At 46.4% G+C, this 24,445-nt stretch overlaps 2 protein-coding genes across 8 annotated transcripts in view; both read left to right on the top strand.

Annotated features, from left to right (window-relative positions):
• The window catches only part of LOC144100779 (uncharacterized), a 320,982-nt gene that overhangs the window by 123,879 nt on the left and 172,658 nt on the right, over positions 1-24,445 (top strand). The window lies entirely within an intron of this gene.
• Positions 258-22,870, top strand: LOC144101463 (uncharacterized). Its single transcript, XM_077634647.1, has 24 exons — positions 258-303; positions 3,178-3,273; positions 5,024-5,119; positions 5,262-5,357; positions 5,532-5,627; positions 7,136-7,231; positions 7,359-7,454; positions 7,989-8,084; positions 8,270-8,365; positions 9,624-9,719; positions 9,989-10,084; positions 10,266-10,361; positions 11,141-11,236; positions 11,841-11,936; positions 12,168-12,263; positions 12,633-12,728; positions 12,864-12,959; positions 13,113-13,208; positions 17,824-17,919; positions 19,322-19,417; positions 19,540-19,635; positions 19,803-19,898; positions 21,893-22,003; positions 22,626-22,870. Exons 1-24 carry the CDS (start codon positions 258-260, stop codon positions 22,868-22,870), a joined length of 2,418 nt encoding a protein of 805 aa, XP_077490773.1.

Genomic DNA, 24,445 nt, shown 5'->3' with positions numbered 1-24,445 from the left:
GGGCAGCGGCGTGGAAAGTAGTGACGCTACGCGTAGTGCGCGGTCATCAACATTATCACCACCATCAACGTAATTACACCCACTCGCAACGAGGGCCTCTCCCATAGGCGCACGGTGCTGAAAATAAACTCGATGCTTCCTCGGAGTTACTTGCAATCTCTCTTAGCAAAAAACTCTAGCTCTAATTTCGTTGATTCATTTCTGCAGACAAAGCGAGAAAAGACTGTAATGAGGAAGAGAAAAAGGCGTGCAACTCAATGGGCATGGAATGTGACTTCAGCGCCGGAGCGGCTCTCTGCATGGGTAAGCTACCAATTCTTTATGCGGAGCCTGCTTCAACGGAGGAGGCTTCGCGCCCAATCTCTGCCCTTGTTGAACCCACCGGGGCAGCGCTTCGCCAAGCTTCGTAAATATCATAATAATTACGCTCTGCAGCATACGGTGCTGAACTTAGCTCCGCCTTATCTCCGTCCAGCGCTTTCGTTTCTTGCATTACGTTGTTCAATGCCCCTTCTTTTTCTGGCCGGCCACGCAAACATAGCACGCAAAGGGCATGGCCCAGCTATTTATCACGCGTGTCATGTACACGTGCAGCTTAACGCCGATGCAAGTGGTATACTATCGTAGTTCTTTCTTCTCGATGAGGTTCTCCTTCAGGACACGTCTCGGTGGCGCTAGCGTGGCCCGAACAGTGGCTGCCATAGCAACCTTCCTATTTTCTGGCTGATTGCTCTGATGCGATTAGATTAACGGCTAGCCTATATCTCGTAAGTCATTTAGGGTACATGGTTATCGGAAATAGCGATTTCTATTTACTTAGCTACTTAATACCAGCTCTAAACGCAGAATGAAAAAACTTTTGCTCCTCAAAATTTTCTGCTCTTGTAAGCTTATAATCAACCCTTATCTTACGAAAGGCGTTCTTGTAATCTTAGAAATTATGTATGTTATTAGCTTTCCGCAGCTGCGCGATTTTTTTTTCCTCACAGATGAAACACGAAAAAACTGCACCAGAGCAGAAGAGAACGTCTGCAAGGAAGAAGGAAAAGAGTGCGATTTCAGTGCTGGAGCCGCATTCTGCACCGGTAAAGGCGGCTTAAAAAGAGTCTCATTTTACCGTGCGCATCTTTTGGCCTACCTGCAGAATTTTACGACCGCTTTGTTTCAGATATTATGCCTATGTTTACGCAAAATAAATGTCTGATGGCATTTCTCTCCTTTTCTGCCAGATAAGCAGCACAGTTTGCTAGGCCAACACCGAACAAGTTTTCGTTCCTCGTAGGCTTACGCGCGCGCAGTGTTCAAGGATTTTCTTTCTTTTCTCACAGATGAGAAACGCACAAACTGCTCTAAAAGAGAGGCCGAAGCCTGCAACCAACTCGGCAAGGACTGCGACTTTACAGCAGGAGCCCCTCTGTGCATTGGTAAGGAAGCGCCTAGTTGCTAACAAGTCGCGCGCCTCTTCTGAGCCGGTTCTGCGTAACAGTGTCTGAGCAGTGGGCTCAACTTTATTTAAGGCTACCTTTCTTCTCTTGATTTGTACTCGAAGTTCTCTCTGATTTTGCTCCGCCTCCCACAGATAAGAAGCCCAAGAGCTGCAGAGCAGAAGGGGAAAAACTGTGCCAGGAAAAAGGCACTGAATGCGTTACTACCGACGGCGCCCCTCGGTGCTTAGGTGAACCTCTCTTGCTGCTTGCACAACACACAGAAAATAGGGAATAGTAAAAAAGCTCCCATATATAGTATTTATGCATGTTGCCGTCATTTTCCTTCTAACGACTGTCAGCGATCGACGCTTCAACAATCCTAATTTCCTCAGTTCTCTAACTGATGTTTGGTTGGTCAACCCGATGCAAGGTTGCATGCTTGTTAATGAATCCGAGGCAGGTCTCTCAAGATCTACTGCCGAGACATATTTTTTGTATTAAGATTAAAAAATAAATAGGAACTTTGTCTACTCCCCTCGATTTGTAAAACAGAAAAAAAAAGTCTAGATGTGGACGGCAGCTATTTCCCTTTGACACTTATAGCTTGGTTTTCTGTTTTTTCTTATCTTCCTACAGACCAAAATCGGACCACATGCAACCAAGAAGAGAAAGAAATTTGTCAAGCACTAAGAAAGGAATGTGACTTTACGGCCAAGGCAGCTAAGTGCATCGGTAAAAGAGCATGGACCACGCTTGAGATACACTTAATAATGCAATGTGATAGCGCTAGGGATCCCACCCGCGCAAGCACTCGTTCTCTTCATAGATCTATGAAGAGTACCACTCCTGGTGCAGTGGTGCAGCGGTTAAGCGATGCGCCACTGCACCAGCAGGCGGGTGTTTCAAACACGTGCAGCCACCAGTGGGGTTTCTGCGACAACTGCTCTTCCCGAGCTCCCGTAAGGCTCATTTTTGGTGCAATAGTTGTCAGGAGGCTGTCTATACCTTGACCAGTGAACTGAGTGGCATTGAATTTATCTTAAACAACTCCACTGCCCATGGCGGGCAGGTGCGCACCATGTGAGGGGAGCCACCCGTTTTTTTTCGCGACACGGACGCCAGCTTTTTCAATGAATATTCCTTCCCCTCTGTTGTCTTCGCTGCTTTGAGAGCTATCCCTAAAAGCAACTTTGGCGAAGGTTCGCATGGAGACGACTAAAAGCTTAGTGAAATTTTCCTCACTGCCTACGACATTTTATTGGCGCCAGAATCACTAGTAGCGCTTGCCCTGATGTGCACTGATTTCAGGTCGTGTATGACTGTAGTGCCATTGCTAGCAGGGGTGTTGTCGGCGACAACGAAAGCAAGTAGCTGCGCTAAGCAGAATGCATTGCGCATTAAAGACGGCGTTTCCGTTCTCTTTACTGTTCAAAGAATTACGGGGCCTTATTTCTCAATTATCTTTCATTTTTTGTTCACAGACAAGAATCGAACAACCTGCGACGAAGACTCAAAGAAGTTATGCAAAGGTCTAGGAAAAGCTTGCGATTTCACCACTGGGGCTCCTCTATGCACCGGTAAGAACTTCCAAATGCCGCTTTTAAAGACTGTCCTCAACTTAAACACACACAAAAAAAATTTAGATGATAAAGTTCTTCAGCCAACGGCAAATTTCTGGCAGTGAATTTTTTCGGTTACTTAGTGAATCTGCAGGCCGTGAGAAGATTTTGTTTTTCCTTTGTATGCGCAGATAAACTTCCTGAAGGCTGCAACCAAGAAGAAGATGAGAAGTGCAAGGCAGCGGGAAAGGAGTGTCATTTTGCTGAAGGAGCCACCCAGTGCAGAGGTTAGGAAATGTCTTCACCAGCTGTTGCCTTTGCGACACTTGGCCGCAGTACCTTGGCTTTTGCCAAGTGTTTTTTTTTTTTTCTGCGAGCCTTGTTGCATGCCACGCAGCACCGGTCGCGTGGGGCACGTTGCCATCTGACGTCATCAGTGCTTGCTGAACACTGCAGAAGGTCTCAGATGTCTCAGAGTTTTTATGTATTATTATGAGATGGAGTTCGTAGTAAAGCGGTGACGCTAGTAATAGCTTATTATAGAGCGCTGGCCAGTTGCGAAGTGCCCTAAATCATAATCGCAGCCGCAGAAAATAAATTCGATGCAGTATACTATTGACTTTACATGCCTTTCCGCATTCTGAACATTATGCGACCTTATTAATTCGTTACTGCGTCTAATTAAATCGGTTTTAGAACACCAGCACATTTTATGGCAGAACGGAGAGTGAGCTCTTACATCCATTGGGCAGGTGGGTCAGGAGTGGAGCTATTTTATTTACTGAGGTCGACAAAGAAGACAATTTCTTGTTGGTGGAGTAGAAAAAAGTTCGGGAGACTAGAAAGACGCCTACTGAAATGATGTAAAATAAAGAAAGAAAGCAATAATCACGCTATTCTTGAAGCGCAAAGTACTCAAGGCCAGAAAGCAGCCTGTAAAATGCGAAGTGCTATTCAAAAGGACGCAAAAGAAACTGTATTCGTCTGAAACAGTGACGGAATGTGCATGGTTGTTGCTTGGCAAGGACAAAGATGATCGAAGGCTAGGGAAATTAGAAATTTGCATAGGAGGAACATGGTGCCACAAGGTGTAAGCCCATTCCTAGATGATTCTGACAGGAATGATAGAAAGTGAGCTGCATGATTCAAATGTGAAACAATAGCGCTCACCAGGGCATGGACCACAGGGCGCCGCTCATACAAAGAGACGATTTGAGTGTTGAAACGAATGCACTGCCCTTCACTGGTCCTGTGACTGGGTTTGACTTGGACGAGCAATGCTACTGTGCTTCAAGACACTCACCAGCTTCCATGTGTTGCACTGAACGCACACTGCAACAAATGTCAGCGGTGTAGAGGAAGAACAAGTGTTGCACTAGTGTTGTTACACAAGTGTTGCACAAGTGTTGCACAAGTTTGAAACAGGTCAGCGCTAAAAAAGACAAACACGGCGAGCGCTGACCTTTTTCAAACGAAATGCTTAACCAACTAGCCCAGCACCAAGTTTTGTTGCACAAGTGTTGCACTAGCGAACAAGTGTTGTTTTTGGGCTGTGGTCTGGCTGGATATCATGAAAAATACTTTTTTTTTTCAAGGAAATTACCATTCGGTGATTTGCAATTCTTGTTCAGTTTTGGCTGTTAAATGCGGTTTTATATCGTCATAAAGAGCATCCATAACTGCATTGGGTATCATATATGATATGTGGCAATGTTTTGCTGAAATGGAGCTGTCTAATTTTTTTTAGCCAAAAATAAGAATTCATGCAGAAGTACGCTCTTCTTCCTCATACGAGCTCTGCTGGTAGCACGTCACGTTTAACTGAAACTCATGTGAAACTGTCGCCCATCTCAGTGCAGTGCTTTGTGGTTATCGCGTCTGAGAACAAGCCTTGTTGTTGACCGAGACCGGACGCTCATGCTTGAGAAGTTTGGGACGCGCAGTCTGCCAGAGTAGTTATATACAGCAGCTTGTTGCCGTTGGTAACTCCACATGAGCTCAGGCCTCGCAGGCATTGACCCACTGATCATCTCGCAGATAAAAAGCGCACCAAGTGCAACGAAACGGAGCAAGCCAAGTGCGAGTCAACGGGAGCGGAATGTGACTTCTCCGCCGGGATAGCTATATGCATAGGTGAGTGACACTCACTTCCTCGCAAGCAGGAACGAACTGTTAGGTGGGAAAGCAAGGTGGGTTTGCAATGAGCTTTTTTTTTAATTTCTACAGAACATTAAATGCACACTGTAAGGTATACGCTCACTCCTTCTTCTCACAGACAACCGTCGCAAAACATGCACACTAGAAGGAGAGAGAGTGTGTAGAGGAAAGTACAAGGAATGCGACTTCACCGCCCGCGCCCCTACGTGCGTCGGTGAGCCTCCATTGCACGCAGCTTTCTTTCCACGGCCGTGTCTGTGGTTTCCTTTTGAAATGCAGTGTCTTTTGCAGTGGCCATTTTTTCTGCCTGTATACTATAGGAGCTCCGATCATCGCGCGAACAAACTTTTTCTCCCCATTTCGCTGTTGTTGTTTTTTTCCATCGTAGACCCGCACCGCACCGAGTGTAACGAGGAAGAGAAGAAATTGTGCAAGGAAATGGGGAAACGCTGCGACTTTATTGGCGGCACCGCCTTGTGTATGGGTGAGGATATTCAATCAGCTTTTCTTTTGGTATTTCTATTTATTTTTCTTTACTTAGACATAACGCCTGTATTCTGCTCCCAATCCATACTAGCGGAGTAGTCTGAGATAATTAGCGCAACTCCGGTGCATTAAGCGCAGCAGTGCAGAGCAGTGGGTTTGGTTCGAAAGGATGGCGGGGAGTACGTACGCTTTCACTCTCTTTTCTTGTATTACAGCTGGAAGCTGTTACGTTTTGTGGCGCCATGCTGAGCGACTCGGTGGTCGGATATGAGCTTGGCTTAAGTTGAAGCCGCTTACAGCGGCCGCATCTCGCAAAAAAACAGTGTGAAGCTGAAATTGAAGTTCGTTTTGAGGAAAGGAAATGGCGCAGCTTCCTCCAAGCACACACCCCTGAAGAAGCCGGGCGCCGGGCCGGGGGTGGCTTGTACCTATTTTTACCGGTGGGTGTCCGGCGGTGGGTTTCGAACCAACCACCTCCCGCAGCCGAGGCGGACGCCCAGACCACTAGGCCACGACTGCGGTTAAGGTGTTCGCCCAGATGTTAGACAGATACTGCGCCATTTCATTTCACCAAAAACCAATTTTATTTTTATAATCTGTCAGGTGACTTGGTATGCCTTCATATTACATCGTTGTAATATGACCTGCTATGACGTCACACTCATATGATATCTACACCAATTACACTAATGACTCATTTGTGTTATATAATTCTATTAATTGACATTAATTAGTCACTTTGGTGATCATTTATTGATGTTAATTACCTTTGATTAATTGCTGATAACGACGTATTACACCACTCACACATGCACCCTCACGACATATTACACCAATCACGTCACTTGGCATGATGTCACATGGTGCCGTTTTTAGTGGAACAGTTTTCTGAAACGTCTTTTCATCTTTTGACTTTGGCCAGTGACCAGCAATCTGCATCAGTTTTCTGTGGTCACGTTCTCCGGACACCACCTTGAAAGTGAGCCTTGTAGTTCATTCGCATTAATAAGCGGTTGCGGCACCCAGGGTGCCGGTTTCTGATGGTGCGTGACGTTTCACATTCCTGGCTGCTCGCTTGCCCCCTGGCGAGAATGCAGCCGCATGGAATGAGGGTCACCCTGTGCGCGCACTGCACGGCCTGGCCGAGACCGATGCAGAAGGGAGCAGCTTCAGTGACTCGTCCTGGAACGGGCACACCAGCGGTGCACTGGACTTCATGTTGGCACCTTCCAACGAGACTGGCCACAAAAACGTCAATGCACCAGTAACTCGGCACATTCGTCACTGTGAAGGTCGCACGCGGCAATGGGAAACGCACGCGACAAGAGAGAAGCGGCAAACAAAGCAAGGACATTACATAGCAGTCTTAATATTGAAACTCAATACACAAACTATAACGACTAATAGTGCTAAATCATTTCGCGGCGTTACTTATCATAAGCAATGCTTGCTAACTACTCTCGCACGAGGTCCCTTGGCCCCAGTTTCACTAACTCATTTCTTCAGGCGACAAACGAACGGAGTGTAATGAGGAAGAGAAAAAGATGTGCCAATCACTGGGCATGAAATGTGACTTCAGCGCCGGAGGGCCTTCCTGCATGGGTAAGCAACCTCGTACGTTGTCTCAACACTGAGTGTACTCTATCGTCTTTTTTCCAGTAACTGCTCTTAACTGGCGGACAGTGTACGCAAAAAAGTTTTGATCATATCGGCACCTCTTTTTACACAGACAACAAACGGACTAACTGCTCTCGAGCCGAGAAGGGAGTCTGCGAGGCTGCAGGGAAAGAGTGCGATTTCACCGCCGGAGCCCCATTGTGCACCGGTAAAGTTGCAACAAAGTATTCGGTCCTTCCCATGATGCGTCTACAAGTTTCGTGACTGCTGCTGTGTTCACTTCTCTCTTCCGTGGTTGTCAGGCACTCGCTTTCTGCAGACTTACCTCGTGTCGCAGTAAATCCGGCCTTGTCACCGGTGTCGTTGACGAGCTTGAGCGAAAAATCCACGGAAAATCACCACAGTAGCCGCTTAGGGCACCCAGCTCACGTGACCTTGCTGCGCCAGCACAGTCTGCCCACCGGACTGTGAGCGAACTGCCTACCGTGGCAGGTGGCAGTTAAATTAATGATTAGTCGCTCAGCAAGAGCAACCAAGTCCGCACGAGGCCCACTGCTGGCAGCACCTGCAGTGGCACATCGCTTAACCGCGCACCACAGCGCCAGCAGGGGCATGAGGGCTCCCAGGAATCTACGAACTTAAAGTAGATATTGACCAATTCTGTATAGAAGCACATTCAACCATGAAGCTATCGCGTCATGCGCTTAAGGCGAAGCCCCTCCATTTTTTTTTTTTGTTACAGATAAGAAGCGCGAAAACTGCACTAAAAGCGAGAAAGAAAACTGCGACCAGCTGGGCAAAGTGTGTGACTTTGCAGCAGGAGTGCCTCTCTGCACTGGTAAGCGACATTTATTCCCGCCAACTTTGTTGCTCGTACATCAGCTGTAAATCTCAAAGCGTTTCTGCATGCAAGATAATGTTGACGAAGCGGTTCGATCCGTTCGTTCTTTTTTTTTTTTTGGCGCTCTCTTTTGTTTGACGAATCTCCATGTCGTTCTCACTGGTTCTATTTTCTTCAAACAGATGAGAAACCCAAGAGCTGTAAAGAAGAAGATAAAAAAGTGTGTAAGGAGAAGGGAGCTGAATGCGTCACCACTGATGGCGCCCCTCGCTGTGTGGGTACGGAACTGTCCTCTGGTATACCGTTCTTCTCTTCGTCCAGAAACAAAACAACATGAGCAACATATCAAAGCAAAATCCACCTCAACGAACTTCCTGCTCTGTGCCTGTTCCCTTTCTTTCGCCCTTATAGTGAGCGTATTTTATTTATTTTTTCGCCAACGCATATTTACATGTACAAGTCTCTCTTTAATGTGATAGGTTGTCCTGAAAGTTACGAAGCACATCGCTCATGATAATCGACGAAACATTCTTTCGCTTTGAGCTCAAATAGGAACGAAAAAAAAAAAGGTTAACGATCCGAGTAGAGTCAAATAAGTACTGACCTAAGGGGCAGAAGTTTGCAACCGGAAAATGGTCTAACACCTGACTTTGGACTGCACGGCCGGCAATAAAATGTGCAGTTATAGCTCACATTTGAATGCTGGTGGAGAGCAACTGAGGAGGCTCATTAAAGGCGCCTTATAAAAATAAATAAAACGCAAAAAGGGACCCCTAGCGGCACTTATCCTTTGTGGAAGTAAGAACGATGGTCCCTTCCGTCAAAGTAGCGCATTCCAAGAGAATAAAAACGTAGCCAGCGGAGACCGCAGGCGATGTCCAAGGATAAGAAAAGGAAGTCTGTTGAAATAAGCTGGGAATTGGTGACGCGGTGAGAGGTCATTGGAAAGCACTTGTATGGGCTTTTTACCCATAGTGGAAAATATTCGCCTTTATAACGATGAAAATATTAATGCATGATGGATCAGAAAAGCTGTACTTTTATTTTTATTTTATTTATCACATACTGCGGACCAAATACGGTCCAAGCAGGAGAGGCACAGTACAAAACAATAGAGTACAAAACTTCGAACTTGAAAATAAAAAAGAAACATGACAACGAAACAAGTACTAAAAAGGACGACCAACACTTATACAGCGCTAAATAGGCAGAGAATGAAAGAAACAATACGCAGTGTCAACAACACAGCGCGTCACAGCAGCGCCAGCCGACGGTTGAAATTACTCAGTACAGGCAAGCAAAGGAGAATTATCACGCATTGCGTTCCAATCAGTTATCGTATAAGGAAAAAATGAATACTTATAGGCATTCGTGCGGGCAAAAATGGGTTCGATGTACTCATTATGCTCATGACGAGATTTGTTAGATGACTGTTTAGTTATGAAATCTTGTTGTAAACAGAGAACTGCGCTTTAGCGTTTCAACTGGTACACTTGATCTTTACGTTGGTTTTTTTGTTTTTTTTGCTTCTCGTAGAGAAAAATCGCACAAGCTGCAACGAAGAAGAGAAATTGATCTGTGAGGCATTGAAAAAAGACTGCGACTTTACGGCCGGGGCTGCTACATGCAATGGTATGGAACCGTTTCCCGCGCGGCATTTACCTTGAAACTTCACATATATAAGCGAAACTAACTCATCTTGGCAGCAACGCCAGTCAGCTTTCAAGCGAATGCATATCGCAGCTTGCCGAAACTACGCTTTTGCGAGCACTTCTTAAGTGTTCTGAACTCCACCGGGCTAATGACGTTGACAGCAACGAGAATAATAACAGGGAGAAATAAGTGTTATCATATATTAAAACTATACTTTCTTGTAACCTTCTTTCCGTCCTCGATCGCAGACAATATCCGGAAAACATGCGACGAAGATTCCAAGGCAAAGTGCAAGGAGCTGGGAAAAGGTTGCGATTTCAGGGCTGGGGCCCCTCTTTGTGCAGGTAAGAGGACGGTCACTCCGCGACAGTTTCTGGCAACAGCTCACTACTGTAGTGAAATGAAATCCGATTAGCGAGTCTTGCAGGATTGTTCCCGAATGGCACCAAATTTTATTTTTAGGCAAGTTTCTTCGGGAACTGCACGAACCTTGCGCATTGTTTCGCTTCTTACCATATTTTGCAGATGAAAATCGCCAAAGCTGCAGTGAGGAAGAAGAAAAGGAATGCAAAGCAATGGGAAAACAGTGCAATTTTGCCGACGGGATCGCTGAGTGCAGCGGTGAGGGGCTTCCTTCGCCTAAAGCTACGCACGTAGCGGAGCTAGTGATCCGGGTGTAAGCTTCGTTCCTCAGCTGAATGTCTGTGCTCTCTCCTCGTGCTGCTGGAAACTTATGCCCTCTAGGGAGCAGTCCGAACCGTAGCCCATTTCGCTTTGCGAAATGCGCTATGCAGTACTGTAGGCCAAATATTTTAGGGGAATCCCAAAAGGTGGAGTAGATTTGTATGAAGGGAGTAATCACTCATTTGAATCCACCTAAGCGCAGCCATGCAGCTACAAAGGAGAGCCATACAGCTTTCTCAACGCAGTGTTGACCAACGCTGTTCCCGCTTCGAGTTATTAATCAATTCGCTTTCGCCCTGCCGTAAGCTTGCAATCCTGGTGAGCTGAGTTGGTAGAGCGACTGCTCCGCTGAAGCCATGGATCCGGGTTCGAACCCCGGAGCAGGACTAATTTTTCTTTAATGACAAAGTTTCTGAGAATGATGTATAGCTCTCTTTTGTAACGGTATGGCTGCGCTTGGGTGGATGCTGATGAGTAATTACTCCCTTATTACAAATCTACTCCATCTTGGGTTATTCCCCTAAAATATATCGCCAAACCCTTGGACGGTGCTAACCGAAATATTATGTCCGCCAAAAATTCAGTGGCCTGCGACAAAGACAAAAAGTATGGTGGGGCAGCCAGAAAAAGAATGTAAACCAATATGCCCCTGCCTGTGCCACTAAGACAGTGTGCCCTGAGTTGGCCATAACCGTAACAACTTTTTTTTCCTGCAGACAAAAAACCCGATAACTGCAGTGAAGAAAACAAGGACGCCTGTCAGGCAAAGAGGTTGGATTGTGACTCCACACAAGGCACGCCTATCTGCCTTGGTAAGGGAACACACGTGCATGACCTTACGCTGCAGAGTTAAGCTCGCGGTCAGCGGAGAAGCCGCCGCAGTTGTTTGCATTAGCATGTGGAGAAAATCCCGATTGGTCGACAAGGTCGTGGCGACACACTTTTAGCTGTATAATGAAAATTATTAAAACTTGAGTAATATTGCGATTATGAGGTAGTACCATGACTCAAATCTCATTATGAAATGCGGAATTGCAGTGCATTAATTACGTTGCGAGCAAATCAGGTAATTAGCTCGGAATCGAACGCATTCCCTTCGGCTGCTAGTCAGACACACGCTACATCTCGGCCATAGAGGCACGTTCATTCGATTTGGTTAAAGAAAGATCTTGCGTGTATTGTGTGGTGGTAGGTGGTCTGGTAGGCCTACTCGCGTATGGTAATGAATGTATATAATTGGAAGGGGCACTTATTGAGAAAAAGCAGCCAACTAGCATTAACTTTGAGGCGGTGCATATGTGTCCGCCTAGTTTTCTGGTTTCTACCAAAAATCGCAAAGGCGACGAACAGAGCGCCCCCTTCGAGGCATTTTCCTTCGCCACTAATTTCAAGCGCGACACCGCATCTTTCATCCAGATAACAATCGCACAAGTTGCAACGAAGCCGAGAAAGCCGCCTGCACTGAAACAAGGACAGAGTGCGATTTCACCGCGGGGGCCGCTACTTGCGTCGGTGAGGATGGACTCCGCCGTATACTGCCATCACATATGCTTACTAATATTCGCGCATGAAAATGTACTTTGCAAGCGTTTTAGGTCTTAAGTTTATTTTAAGGCAGCTGCTTCATAATAAAAGTATAGTTTTTATCAAAAACACAATTAAAGCGAAGTTACTCTAATTGAGCACTTATTTTTGCTGTAGGTACAACCTGTCTCACCTTTTTTGCCCATTATTTTCCGACAGATAAGAAGCGCGACCATTGCAACCCAGAGCAGCAGAAAGAGTGCGAATTGAGAGGAAAGGACTGCGACTTCAGCGCTGGGGCTCCCTTGTGCACTGGTAAGGCACACATTTTCCAGCCGTCCAGTACGACGTCCCTCGTGGCCCCAGTCGCGTTGGAACCCAATTAACGAGCGAAACCAGCCAGTTTTCTGTTTTAAGGCGCTGGTGACGTCCGGTGCAGGATCGTATAGAGCTAAGGCTTATTTTGTTCTCTTCCTTTGTGTACAGTGAACATGAACCGTACACTGTGAGTTATGAGTACGCCGATTTAAGGTGGTTAATATGAATCATCCAAATTTAATGCGGATTCTTGAAAAAATGGGATAGCCAGAACAGCCTATGGAATAAATTACGGGAAGCTTTTTTCGCATGGGATATCTGCACAAGCTTATCTCTTAACGTGTTTTTATGCTTACTCTTATGCAGATAAAAAGCGCACCAAGTGCAACGAAACGGAGGAAGCCAGGTGCAAGTCTATGGGAACGGAGTGCGACTTCTCGGCCGGTGTAGCTATATGCATTGGTGAGCTGCACTTCTTTTACGCTGACCTGGCCTTGCTGTGTACTCCAGCGGCCTCTCACGCCCAGAGGGAAGTTGACACACAACTGTTGACCCAGCCGCACTCTTAAGGAAACGTCCATTCCTTCTTCTTCACAGATAATAGTAGGAAAACTTGTACGCCAGAAGGAGAGAGAGTGTGTAGGGGTGTATTTAAGGAGTGTGACTTCACCATTGCAGCCCCTACGTGCATTGGTGAGCGCCACTTTCACTTTTTTCTTCCATGCTCTGTTATGACGGATGTTTGCTCTTCATGCAGGCTGTGAACTGCTACATGTCGGGCAGGCTTTCTTGAAGACGAACGCGGTGAAATACAGGTTCCGTAATTTCATTTTTTTTTCTTCGCAGACCCACAGCGCACCGAGTGCAACAGGGAAGAAAATAAAATATGCAAGGAATTGGGAAAGAAATGCGATTTCAGCGCTGGCGCCGCTCTGTGCGTGGGTAAGAATCTTCAACCTCGCGGTAAATTTGCTTTTCAGCTTTTGTTTCTTTTTGTGGTTCGTCACAAATGTCGTCTGCCTTTCCAGTGCCGAACAACATCTTTTAATTCTTATTAAGAGCCCCAGACTCTGGTCATTGAGGCAGTGTAGCAGACACAGCTTCACCACGTAATTGTTGGTGCCGAATAATGTAAAATAATCGACAGTGTCACGAAGTGCTCCAAACATGGTTTAGTTACTGTCTGCAATATCTGCAAGCGCACTTTCCATTGTGCAAGCTGCACCAACGTAGGCGTCGTAGGCGTGATGCATGCATCATCATCATCGCCACACAGCCATCATCATCAGCCTGACTACACCCACTGCAGGGCAAAAGGCCTCCCCCATGCCTCTCCAATTAACCCTGTCATTTTGCCAGCTGCGGCGAACTATCCCCACAAAATTGTTAATCTCATCCGTCCACCTAATTTTTTGCCGCCCACTGCTACGCTTGCCTTCTCTTGAAATCCACTCCGTTGCCCTTAAGGACCAGCGGTTATCTTGCCTTCTCATTGCATGCTCTGCCCAAGCCCATTTATTCCTCTTGATTTCGACTAGGATGTGGTTAACCGACGTCTGTTCCCTCACACACTTTGCCCGCTACCGGTTTGTTAACGTCACACCTATCATTTTTCTTTCCAAAGCTCTCTGCGTTGTCCCTAACTTAAATTGAAGCCTTTTTGTTAGCCTTCAAGTTTCTGCACTTTAGGTGAGTACCGGTAAGATATAGCTGTTGTGCGCTTTTGTCTTGAGGAATATTGGTAAACTTCCATGACTTGAGAAAACTTGCCATATGCGCTCCACCCCTTTATTGTTATTTTGGTTATTACACTCTCGTGATGCGGATCAGCTGTCACTATTTGCCTTAAAGGGCCAGTGAAGAGGTTTTAGAATTTGACGAGTTTAAAGGGATCGAATTTGTGAAACTTGCAGGTAAAGCATGCGAAGTATTTTTGTGCTGGGATTTGAAATGGTGACGTAATCGCAAAATAAAGCCGTATTTGTGCTCAGGCTTCTCTGCAGTGCGCAGCGATAGGCAGATACCGCATTAATGACGTCACGTAAGGCGGCGCTGCGTTCACAGCTAATAAACGGCTGTTTCAAGGGAGCAAATCGACGCCGCCGAAGGTGAAGCCCACAAAGCATTGTTTGGCGGTGTTGGAACTCTCGCGGTAGCTCGTGGGCGAAGGTATAGGACAGCTGAAAGTTTGGTCATTATGACGTCATCTTATGACGTCATCATGAGTTTCTCCGCATTTTTCTAACGCAGTCAGGAGGAGCCTGACTATCGTTGCGGTTTTAATCGGCGATTGCGTCACTATTTTAAATGCTGGCGCAAAACTATTTGGCATGCCTTACCTTGAAGCTTCATATATTCGATTTTTTGAAGAACCTCGTATTATGAGAAAACCATATCACCTCCTTAAGTAGACATACTCGTGTAACACTTGCAGCCCCTCGCTGCCAACTTTAAATTGTTTGGCCCTTCCGAGACTGTTGAACACTACTTTGGTTTTTTGCACAATAATTTTCAGACCCAGAGTTCAGCTTTGCTTGTGTAACTCATTGATCATGCTTTCAGTTCATCTCTTGAGTGACTTCGCAGGGATAATGTCATCAGCGAATCGCACATTACTAAGGTATTCTCCCTTAAATCGTATCCCTAACTATTCCCGATCCAGGCCTCTGAATATATCCTGTAAACAGGCGGTGAATACCATTGGCGAGATCATGTCTCCCTGCCTGACACCCTTTCTTATTAGAATTTGATTGCTGACTTCGTGAAGGACTATGGTATCTGTGCAGCCGCTATAGACATCTTCCAGTATTTTTACAGCAGGATCTTCTGCACCCTGATTCTGCGATGCCTGCATGACTGCTGAGGTTTCGACTGAATCGTATGCCTTCTCGTAATGTATGAAGGCTACTTATACGGACTGGTTATATTCTGCGCATTTCTCTACCGCCTGATTGATAGTGTTATAATATGGTTTTCCCGACGTAACATGATATTGTTTTCCCGAACATGACATGGTTTTCCCGACGTAAACGAAATACTATTATTTTAAAGCTTTTTCTACCGGACGATTTTGTTTGTGATTCAGATTTCTGGTAGTAACTTCTGTAACGTCATTAACTAGTGGTGTCTGCGGGCGTGCTAGTTAGTGCGGATATGTTAATGAGGGCTTTCGCTTCCCTCTGGCTCACGCCAACTGTTGGCTGCAGTGTAATGGGCCGTCGAGTGAGAGCACCACATACCAGGCTGAAGCAGACGTCGCCAAGGACTGTAGTAAATTGATGGGCTCGTGACGACACACATGTGAGGAAAGCCAACAGTCAATGAAACCGACTAAACCAGAGGGGAATGTTGACATCTTTTTTTTATATATTTGCGGCTTTTATCAATGGGAAACTACTACTGTAACGTATTTAAACTTAATTGATTAGAAAGTAGAAAAGAACAATAGCATGTGAGTGGTGATATAATAATAATAATAATAATAATAATAATAATTGGTTTTTTGGGGAAAGGAAATGGCGCAGTATCTGTCTCATATATCGTTGGACACCTGAACCGCGCCGTAAGGAAAGGGATAAGAGAGGGAGTGAAAGAAGAAAGGAAGAATTAGGTGCCGTAGTGGAGGGCTCCGGAATAATTTCGACCACCTGGGGATCTTTAACGTGCACTGACATCGCACAGCACACGGGCGCCTTAGCGTTTTTCCTCCATAAAAACGCAGCCGCCGTGGTCGGGTTCGATCAGAGCCTACGGTTTCCGCATGTCGCGTGTGGTGCTGCACCTAATGGGCTAATGAACCGCAAGCGGCATGCGGAGGTCATTGAGAAGGCGGCGTCTGGTGGTTTTGTCTTCCACCTTCTTATCATGATAGCAAGACGCTGTGTTGTGACGTCATCGCGGTCTTGCGAACCATGATTCCATGTTGCGTTACCCCTGCGCGCTAATCAACAAACGTTCGTCGTCCACGTCTGGCGTCAGTCATATCAGTAATTTATTATCTGTAAGGTACAAAATGGTAACACAACTGATTTGGCATTAATCAACACCGAAAATGAAGAAAAAAAACATCCTTCTCTTCTTTCTTCGGTTTGAGTGACTGTGGGCCCTTTTCTGACAACTCAGAATTTCAGCCACCTGATATACCTAAGCAAACGTGCGCTTGCCTTATCCTGGGCCACTGAAGCGTTTGCGACACCAGTCGCGTTTCCTACGGCGCTTCGTCGCGAGCTTGAAGGCGAGTTGCGGAGCCCCGACTGAGTGCTGTTGTGCACTGGCAGCAGTTTGTTTTTCATTCCCTCCGAAACACGCGGAGCAATGTTCGCGAATATATTCCGCGCGATGGCATCGAAGGAATAGTAATTGTGTAGGCGTGGCCTGTCTGCGGAGAATCTCATTGCGCGCGAATGCGGGAACGCGCCGGGATTTGCTCTTGGAAGGAATTCCCCGTGACGAGAAGCCGGCGTGGCACGCGAGAAGGTGTTGAGCGCTGCACAGATCAACCACGAGAGACACTCGCTGGGGTGGCGTAAGGGAAATGAACGAAGATACGGGCAGACAACTGATGGTCACATGCGCATGCGACTCTGGTCACCCAATGAGACTACTGTGAGAGGAAGGGTCGGTATTTCTAACGATGACGTTACTTGTGCATAATGAAGTTTCAGATGGATATTCAGGACCACTCAGCTGGGTAACGTATTTGCGTTTTTTTTCAACTAAGTAAAGGAACATATCAATGCTGCAGACCGGCTCATTGAATGGATACAAAATAAGACATGAAGGCTGTTCCAAATCCAAAATAGACCCAAAAATCAGGCACAAAATTTAGGCACGCTGCGTATGCATTGGGTCTAGAAATTATCATGCAGAAAGCCAAAGTTTGGTTCAACAGCCTCGGAAGGGAAGAGCTGTTTGCAACTGGCAGCGAGGTGCAGCAAGCGGTAAGAAAGTATGTCTACTTAGGGCAGGTAGTGAACTCAGATCACGAAAGTGAAAGAGAATAAGAATAGTGTGGAGTGCATTTGGCAGGCTCTCTCCGATCGTGAATGGCAGTTTAACAATATCCCTCGAGAGAAAAGTATACAACAGCTGTATCTTACCGGTACTCACCTATGGGACAGAAACGTGGAGGCTAACGAAAAGGGTTCAGCTTAAGTTAAGGACAGCACATCAAGCCATAGAAAGGAAAATGATAGAGACCGGAAGAAAGAGGAGGAAATGGGCTTGTGCAGGACATTGACTGCTAAGGCAAGATAACCGCTGGTCCTTAAGGGTAACGGAGTGGATTCCAAGAGAAGGCAAGCGTAGCAGGGGGCGGCAGAAGTTTAGGTGGGCAGATGAGATTAAGAAGTTTGCAGGCATACGGTGGGCGCAGCTGGCAAAGGACAGGGTTAATTGGAGAGACATGGGAGGCAGTGGTTGTAGTCAGGCTTATTATTATGATGATGTCTGCGTTAACATCATAAAACGCTTGCCCATTTGCAGTCTTTTTGTCTCCGTAATCAGTATTTAATAAAAAAGACTGTTTTAAACCGGTTCCATTATTTCATTCTTGCAGCCGAAAAGCAAAAGGAGTGTAATAAAGAACAGCAAGATGTATGCAAGTCAATGGGAATAGAATGCGACTTCAGCGCCGGGGGGCCTCTCTGCATGGGTAAGCGAATCGTCATCAGGATGTATTACTGCCCGCTATTCACTGATCCTTCCAAAGCAGCCCTCTGGTGAGGACCGCAAGGTAGACATCGGCGCTTTCTGCACCCGCTTTCCTTTTATTCTTTCTACAAACGACCTTGACCTGAACGAACAGAGCAGCGCGGGGTGGAAGTACTGTATGTAGAGAATTAAGAGCTAGCAAGGAGGCATTGTTGATGTTACCAGACAGACATAAGGCAGTGTTTCTGCGCATATCAGTCTCAAACTTTGTTTCTTGGTTTCACGTAACCCGCCGCGGAGGCTCAGTGGTTAGGGCCCTCGACTACTGATCCGCAGTTCCCGGGTTCGAACACGACCGCGGCGGCTGCGTTTTTATGGAGGAAAAACGCTAAGGCGCCCGTGTGCTGTGCGATGTCAGTGCACGTTAAAGATCCCCAGGTGGTCGGAATTATTCCGGAGCCCTCCACTACGGCACCTTCTTCCTTTCCTCTTTCACTCCCTCCTTTATCCCTTCCCTTACGGCGCGGTTCAGGTGTCCAACGATATATGCGACAGATACTGCGCCATTTCCTTTCCCCAAAAAACCAATTATTAATTATTATTAATATTATGGTTTCACGTATGCGATTTGCATCCCATTCCGCGCAACAATGCTAGTGTACGTGACCAAGAAGTACCAGCATCCAGCTGATTAGCGCACCTACAGGCTACCAACACATTACGGGACATAGAGAGCCGCAAACTGAGCGCTAGGGATGGTCATCCTGGATTTTTAGTTGTTCAAATCCGGATGAGTATTACTGGTCACCGGCCATGGTCGAAAACAAATGACAATGGACACATAACAAGGGAGCCGTGGCGCTCCCGAAACGTCGTTTGTTTTTGACCACGGTCGCTGACCAGTGAACGTCACCAGCCATGATTCCTGAACAGACGGTATGCCGTCAAAGCATCGGCCACATCTCTCGACAAAACCTCTTTAAAATGTTTTTGTACGCATGTTGTCCACTCTTCTCGGTGGGTATCAGAATGGCTAAATATTATAATTCCAGGCGTGCTCTGTTTGCGTCCCAGTTTTGTATCAGTTCTGCTGCTGAGTATAGTACCCCTACCAGCACCGCGCAAAGCGGGAGATAGTTTAACGTTTAACTGAAAGAAGTCAGCAAAACCTTTGAAGTGTGTTAGCGGCAGCTTGTGGATAGAATGTGACATCAAAAATGCAAAATATCATTGTCAGGCAAAATAATCCACAAGTACCCATAATAGTTACCTGTTCAGAAATCAGGTGCACCTTCGGTGTCTCCCACACTGCAAAAGCTGTTTTTGTTTATATTTCTTCCTTTTATGCAAATCGCTCGCCACTCTCTGAAGGATTCACTGCCCTGAAACATTCGTTTTGGCAGACAATACACGCACAAACTGCAGCAACGCCGAGGAGGAAGTCTGCAAATCTGTAGGGAAAGAGTGTGACTTCAGCGCCGGAGCACCACTGTGCATAGGTAAAGCTCTATTTAAGTATTGAGTTTTTTTGCCACGGGCGCGCCTAAAGCGTCTACATGTTGCATAGATGTTACAGGTTTCTCGGCTGTAGGGAACTCTTCAAATATTGTTTTCATTGCAGTTAAGACACGCACGAATTGTACTAAAGAAGAAAAGGAAATTTGTGATTCGCTGGGCAAAAAGTGCGACCTTACAGCAGGAGCCCCTCTCTGCGTAGGTAAGAAAACTGTTCTGACTCAGTTCACAGCATGCCGCTGTCAATTCTATGCTTTGTATAACTAAGGCCACTTCAGTAATTGCCCAAAATTATTTTTGCCATCAGAACGTCTTCTGTTCCTTTAAACTGCTATGTGCAGTTTTCTCCGTTACATTTCCTTCACGCAGATAAGAGGCCCAAGGGCTGCAAACCGAAAGATGAAAAATTGTGTGCAGAAAAACATAAAAAATGCGTCACCACTGATGGCGCTCCGCGGTGTACAGGTAAGTGAATGTCCTAGACGATTCAATGCGTTATGAGCTTCTCCTGCTGCTTGCTATTGGCATTTTAGCGAGAGCTAACAAAAACTCATTACGTTATTTTTTGTTTCAATCCATATTTGCACTGCTCGCGCGCGCGGTTGTGTGTGTGTGTGTGTGTGTGTGTGTGTGTGTGTGTGTGTGTGTGTGTGTGTGTGTGTGTGTGTGTGTGTGTGTGTGTGTGTGCGTGCGTGCGTGTGTGTGTGTGTGTGTGTGTGTGTGTGCGTGCGTGCGTGCGTGCGTGCGTGCGTGCGTGCGTGTGTGTGTGTGTGTGTGTGTGTGTGTGTGTGTGTGTGTGTGTGTGTGTGTGTGTGTGTGTGTGTGTGTGTGTGTGTGTGTGTGTGTGTGTGTGTGTGTGTGTGTGTGTGTGTGTGTGTGTGTGTGTGTGTGTGTGTGTGTGTGTGTGAGAGAGAGAGAGAGAGAGAGAGAGAGAAGCAAAAGATCGTACGTGAGCCATACGTTTGCCTAGACTTGCTGGGTTTTCATCCTGAAGTTAACTGCGCACAACGCCCACTCGGACGCGTTGCGAAGGCACAACAAACGCTGCCGTTCGTCAGGGTTTATTTGGAAGATACAGAAGTTTCTTATGCCCCCTGCACGAAGGCAAGACACGTGACACAGGCAGGTCACGGCAAAAGGGATGTGCCACAGGATGCTGTATAGTCTTGAATGTCAAACAACGATTGACAGGTGAAGTTCACTTTTTTTTTCGTAAACGCGAAAGTATTCCACCCCACTTATCACGCAGTCTAGATATTTCCGCTGCCACGAAAATCTCACGAACCAAATCCTCACCGTGTTTATAAAGCACTGTGCACCATCTGAACTCCGGCACACATGTCTTGGAGTCACAATCTGCAGGGAAAAAAAATTGGCTGTGGCTTAGCTCGGCTATGCCAGGATATACGTAGCGAGAGGTACTTTTCCCTGGCTGAGCTTGTTGTGGTGACTGTATGTTTAGCAGTGAGAAACATTGGGCTCCATCTCGGCTGCTGTGCGCCGTCTATTACGCTCGGCAGTCTGGCATCTCCGTCTGGAAAGGCGTTCCTCTCTCTGTTCGGGCGTCACCGCTGCTCTCTTCGCCTTCTGCCGCTCAGTCTCTCTTTGTTGAGTGGCCATCTGCCAGGCAGCAACCTCAGGATCGGAAGAGTTAATCTTCTCTTGTCTATGCCGCCGTTTAGCAGCGGCTGCATTCTCCTTCTCTGCATGCATGTCAAAGGTTGCGATACAGCCGCCCATTACATCTCCGCCTTTTATGCGCAATGCGGCGCACGCGACCCGCGGTTCGGGTGACAGAACGGCGTGCGGCGAGGCGGCGACGGCTGAGCGCGCGCCGCACCTGCAGCTCCTCTCCGCATGCCATGATAACGGCGCATGCGCACAACTTACCTCTCCCAGCCACCGCGAAACGCTCACCTGGTAGCCAAGTGTAGCTGTCGCTACAAAACTGCAAAATTTCTGATACGTTGGTCAACGTTACCTTCTTGTTCTTTCAGTCTTTAGCTGGTGCATCTGTCGGCCGCGTGTACTCTTGTCAACATGTCAGTGCTACAGAATGTGCAAATTCCGCACATTCTACAAGCCACATTTAGTGATTCTCTGTGCACTCATTTCATTTTCGACTGGTCCGAGTTAAGACGCCGACAGAGATTCTTCCGCGGGCTGTTGACTAACCCTCTGCGGCCAATCATTTTTAGGCAATGAGATACGTTGTGTACGTACAGAGTCACACTATCTTTTTCCTTTTTTTGCATTGTCACCTTATTGTTTAGGACTGAAAAGTTCGAGTTTGAGGTTCTTAAGCTCTTCGGGTTCGTCTTATGGTTTCGTCTACGTTCTCCGCTGTTAACATCTGGAGCCATACGTTAAAAAGCTGTTGCTTGAACATTGCAGCTGCTTTTCAGGATTGAATTTTGTAGTGTTGGTTTCTATCAGATTCTCGTTTATTTTTTCGACAGACGGAAATCGCGCGAATTGCAACGAAGAAGAGAAGGAAATTTGTGAGGCTGAGAAGAAGGAATGCGACTTCACAGCTGGAGCGGCTGCATCGGTAAGGAGACGTGTCTCAGGTGATATGCTTGTTCAGATATTACTACCGTTATTTCTTTAATTCATCGATATCTGCCTTAGCTGCAGTAGTCGGCAGTAGTGACTGCTCGCAGGATTTGACAGAGTGTCAACAGCTGCTCACAGAGTGTTTATTCACGGTACCGTCTGCGAAATGTCGTTACGAGAAGTGCAAGTTGGGGCAACAAAGCATCAGTGCTTTTCAGCGTGTTTACAATGACCTTGTGTGTTGTAGATAAAAACGGGACAGCCTGCGATGAAGCCTCCAAGAAAAAGTGCAAAGGTCTCGGAAAAGTTTGCGACTTCAGTGCGGGCGCCCCTCTGTGTGCCGGTAAGAGCCTCTCTGCAATGGCAGAGTTCTTGGAAGCACATCTAGACTGAAAAGCTAGATAGTCGTTCAAATTTATCATATACTTGTGGCAACTGCGGGTGACTTCCTCGCGAGTAATCGAAGCCAGCAGATGAGAGACCTCTTGAGTCGATCACACACTGCCGCCTGGATAACACGCGTAAATATACATTCACACAGAGTCAGCGTTAGCGCCGGCTACGCGAGATTACACCACAACGTTCTCAACTGAGAGCTGCGCATCAGGCCTTCAACTTCCATCGGTCCTGGCGCAGATCCCATCCGTGAAGGCTGCAACAAGGAAGAAGAGGAAAAATGCCAGGCAATGGGAAAACAGTGCCACTTCACCGACGGGGCTGCCGAGTGCAATGGTAGGCAACTGTTTTCGCATGCAGATTTCCTCGAGCGCAGTGACAGGGTTCCGAGTCGGTCTACTGCGGCGCCACACAGCAAAATCAATGCTTCCGAGCCGAGCCCCGCGCGGAACAGGCAGTGCTGTCACTTCTTCCCTCCGCTCTGAACGACACAGGAGAGCGCGGCCGTATCACGCAGGGGTCGGATAAGTCCGCTCTGTCACTTTAAATAAATATCCTCATAACAGGCAGTTGCTATTTCCACGCGTTCGTCCGAATGGCAGTGCAGTCTTTTAAACTGCAGGGAATAGCCACAGCTTGTAATGATTAAGACAAATTGAAGTATGTGGTTTGGTGCATGCATTTCTTATATCTTGCTGGGGGCCCGATGTTACTCGATAGAGGTTGAAGGTGAATCGCAACAATTTAGAGAATTCGGCCTACTTACAACTTGTCATGCTAAATAACTCAAAAGAGGAACTTCTACCTTCGCAATGAGGAATGCATTCATTTCGTGACTGTGATACTGAAAGTTCAGTCAGGTGCACTTTCTCGGAGTTTAGACCCTCGTGGGCGCAATCTGCATGACCACATTGGTCACTGCTCAATCCACACCGTAGTTCGGCCAACAATTGTAGCCAGTTTTCGTACGGAAGCTGCAACTGCACGTACAGGAGGTATAATTCGTATGCTCCTTAATGTCTACAGTAATTTTTACGCCCCCTTGCGTGCCCATTCTTCAGCACAGTGGCGACACGGGCAAGTTAGTGATGTACTGTAAACTACTGTCCGCATGTGTCAGCGACTTTTTTGCATTCGTCCACTTCGCCTGCGTGCTTCTCGCCGTAGCTTGCATGTTTCGATACAACATGCCCGCCATTTGCAATTCTAAAACGCACTCCTGAGTATATATATATATATATATATATATATATATATATATATATATATATATATATATATATATATATATATATATATATATATATATATATATATATATATACATATATATATATATATATATATATATATATATATATATATATATATATATATATATATATATATATATATATATATATATATATATATATATATATATATATATATATATATATATATATATATATATATATATATATATATATATATATATATATATATATATATATATATATATATATATATATATATATATATATATATATATATATATATAGTGTCAAGGCGTTTATTCGAAGCACAGGTCGGTTGGTCTTGGTTGTCCGGCGACACAACGGGCACACTCACAGGCGTCGTTCGAAAAACCCAGCTGCACTTCGTCTGCTTCTTCGTTGTCCCGCTTGAACTCGTCCGCTTCTTCGCTGCGCTGCGCCTGTCGGTCCCATTACAATTACTCTCCCTCCGAAAAAGGAGCCATCCTGGCGACTTACGGAGAGGAGAGGATGGGCGGGTCATAGTAAGGCTTGAGGCGCTCAACGTGCACAGTTTCGCGCCCCCGGCGACGGTGGTCCGAAGAGGGAACGAGCGGCTCAACGATATAAGTCACCGGAGAAGTTTGGTTGACAACCCGGTAAGGTCCGTGAAAGCGAGACAGTAGTTTTGTGGCGAGGCCGGGAGTGGAGGAAGGCACCCAGAGCCAAACGAGGGCGCCAGATGGGTATGACGCTGGAGGGTCCGGGGAATCCCGACGGTGCTTCTGATCCCATTGTTGCTGTGTGGTGAAAGAGCGGGCAAGT

The sequence above is a fragment of the Amblyomma americanum genome, chromosome 8, assembly GCF_052857255.1.
Source record: "Amblyomma americanum isolate KBUSLIRL-KWMA chromosome 8, ASM5285725v1, whole genome shotgun sequence".
Classification (NCBI taxonomy): domain Eukaryota; kingdom Metazoa; phylum Arthropoda; class Arachnida; order Ixodida; family Ixodidae; genus Amblyomma; species Amblyomma americanum.
Note: the sequence above shows the minus strand (reverse complement) of the source record. Positions and strands in the feature narration are given on the sequence as shown.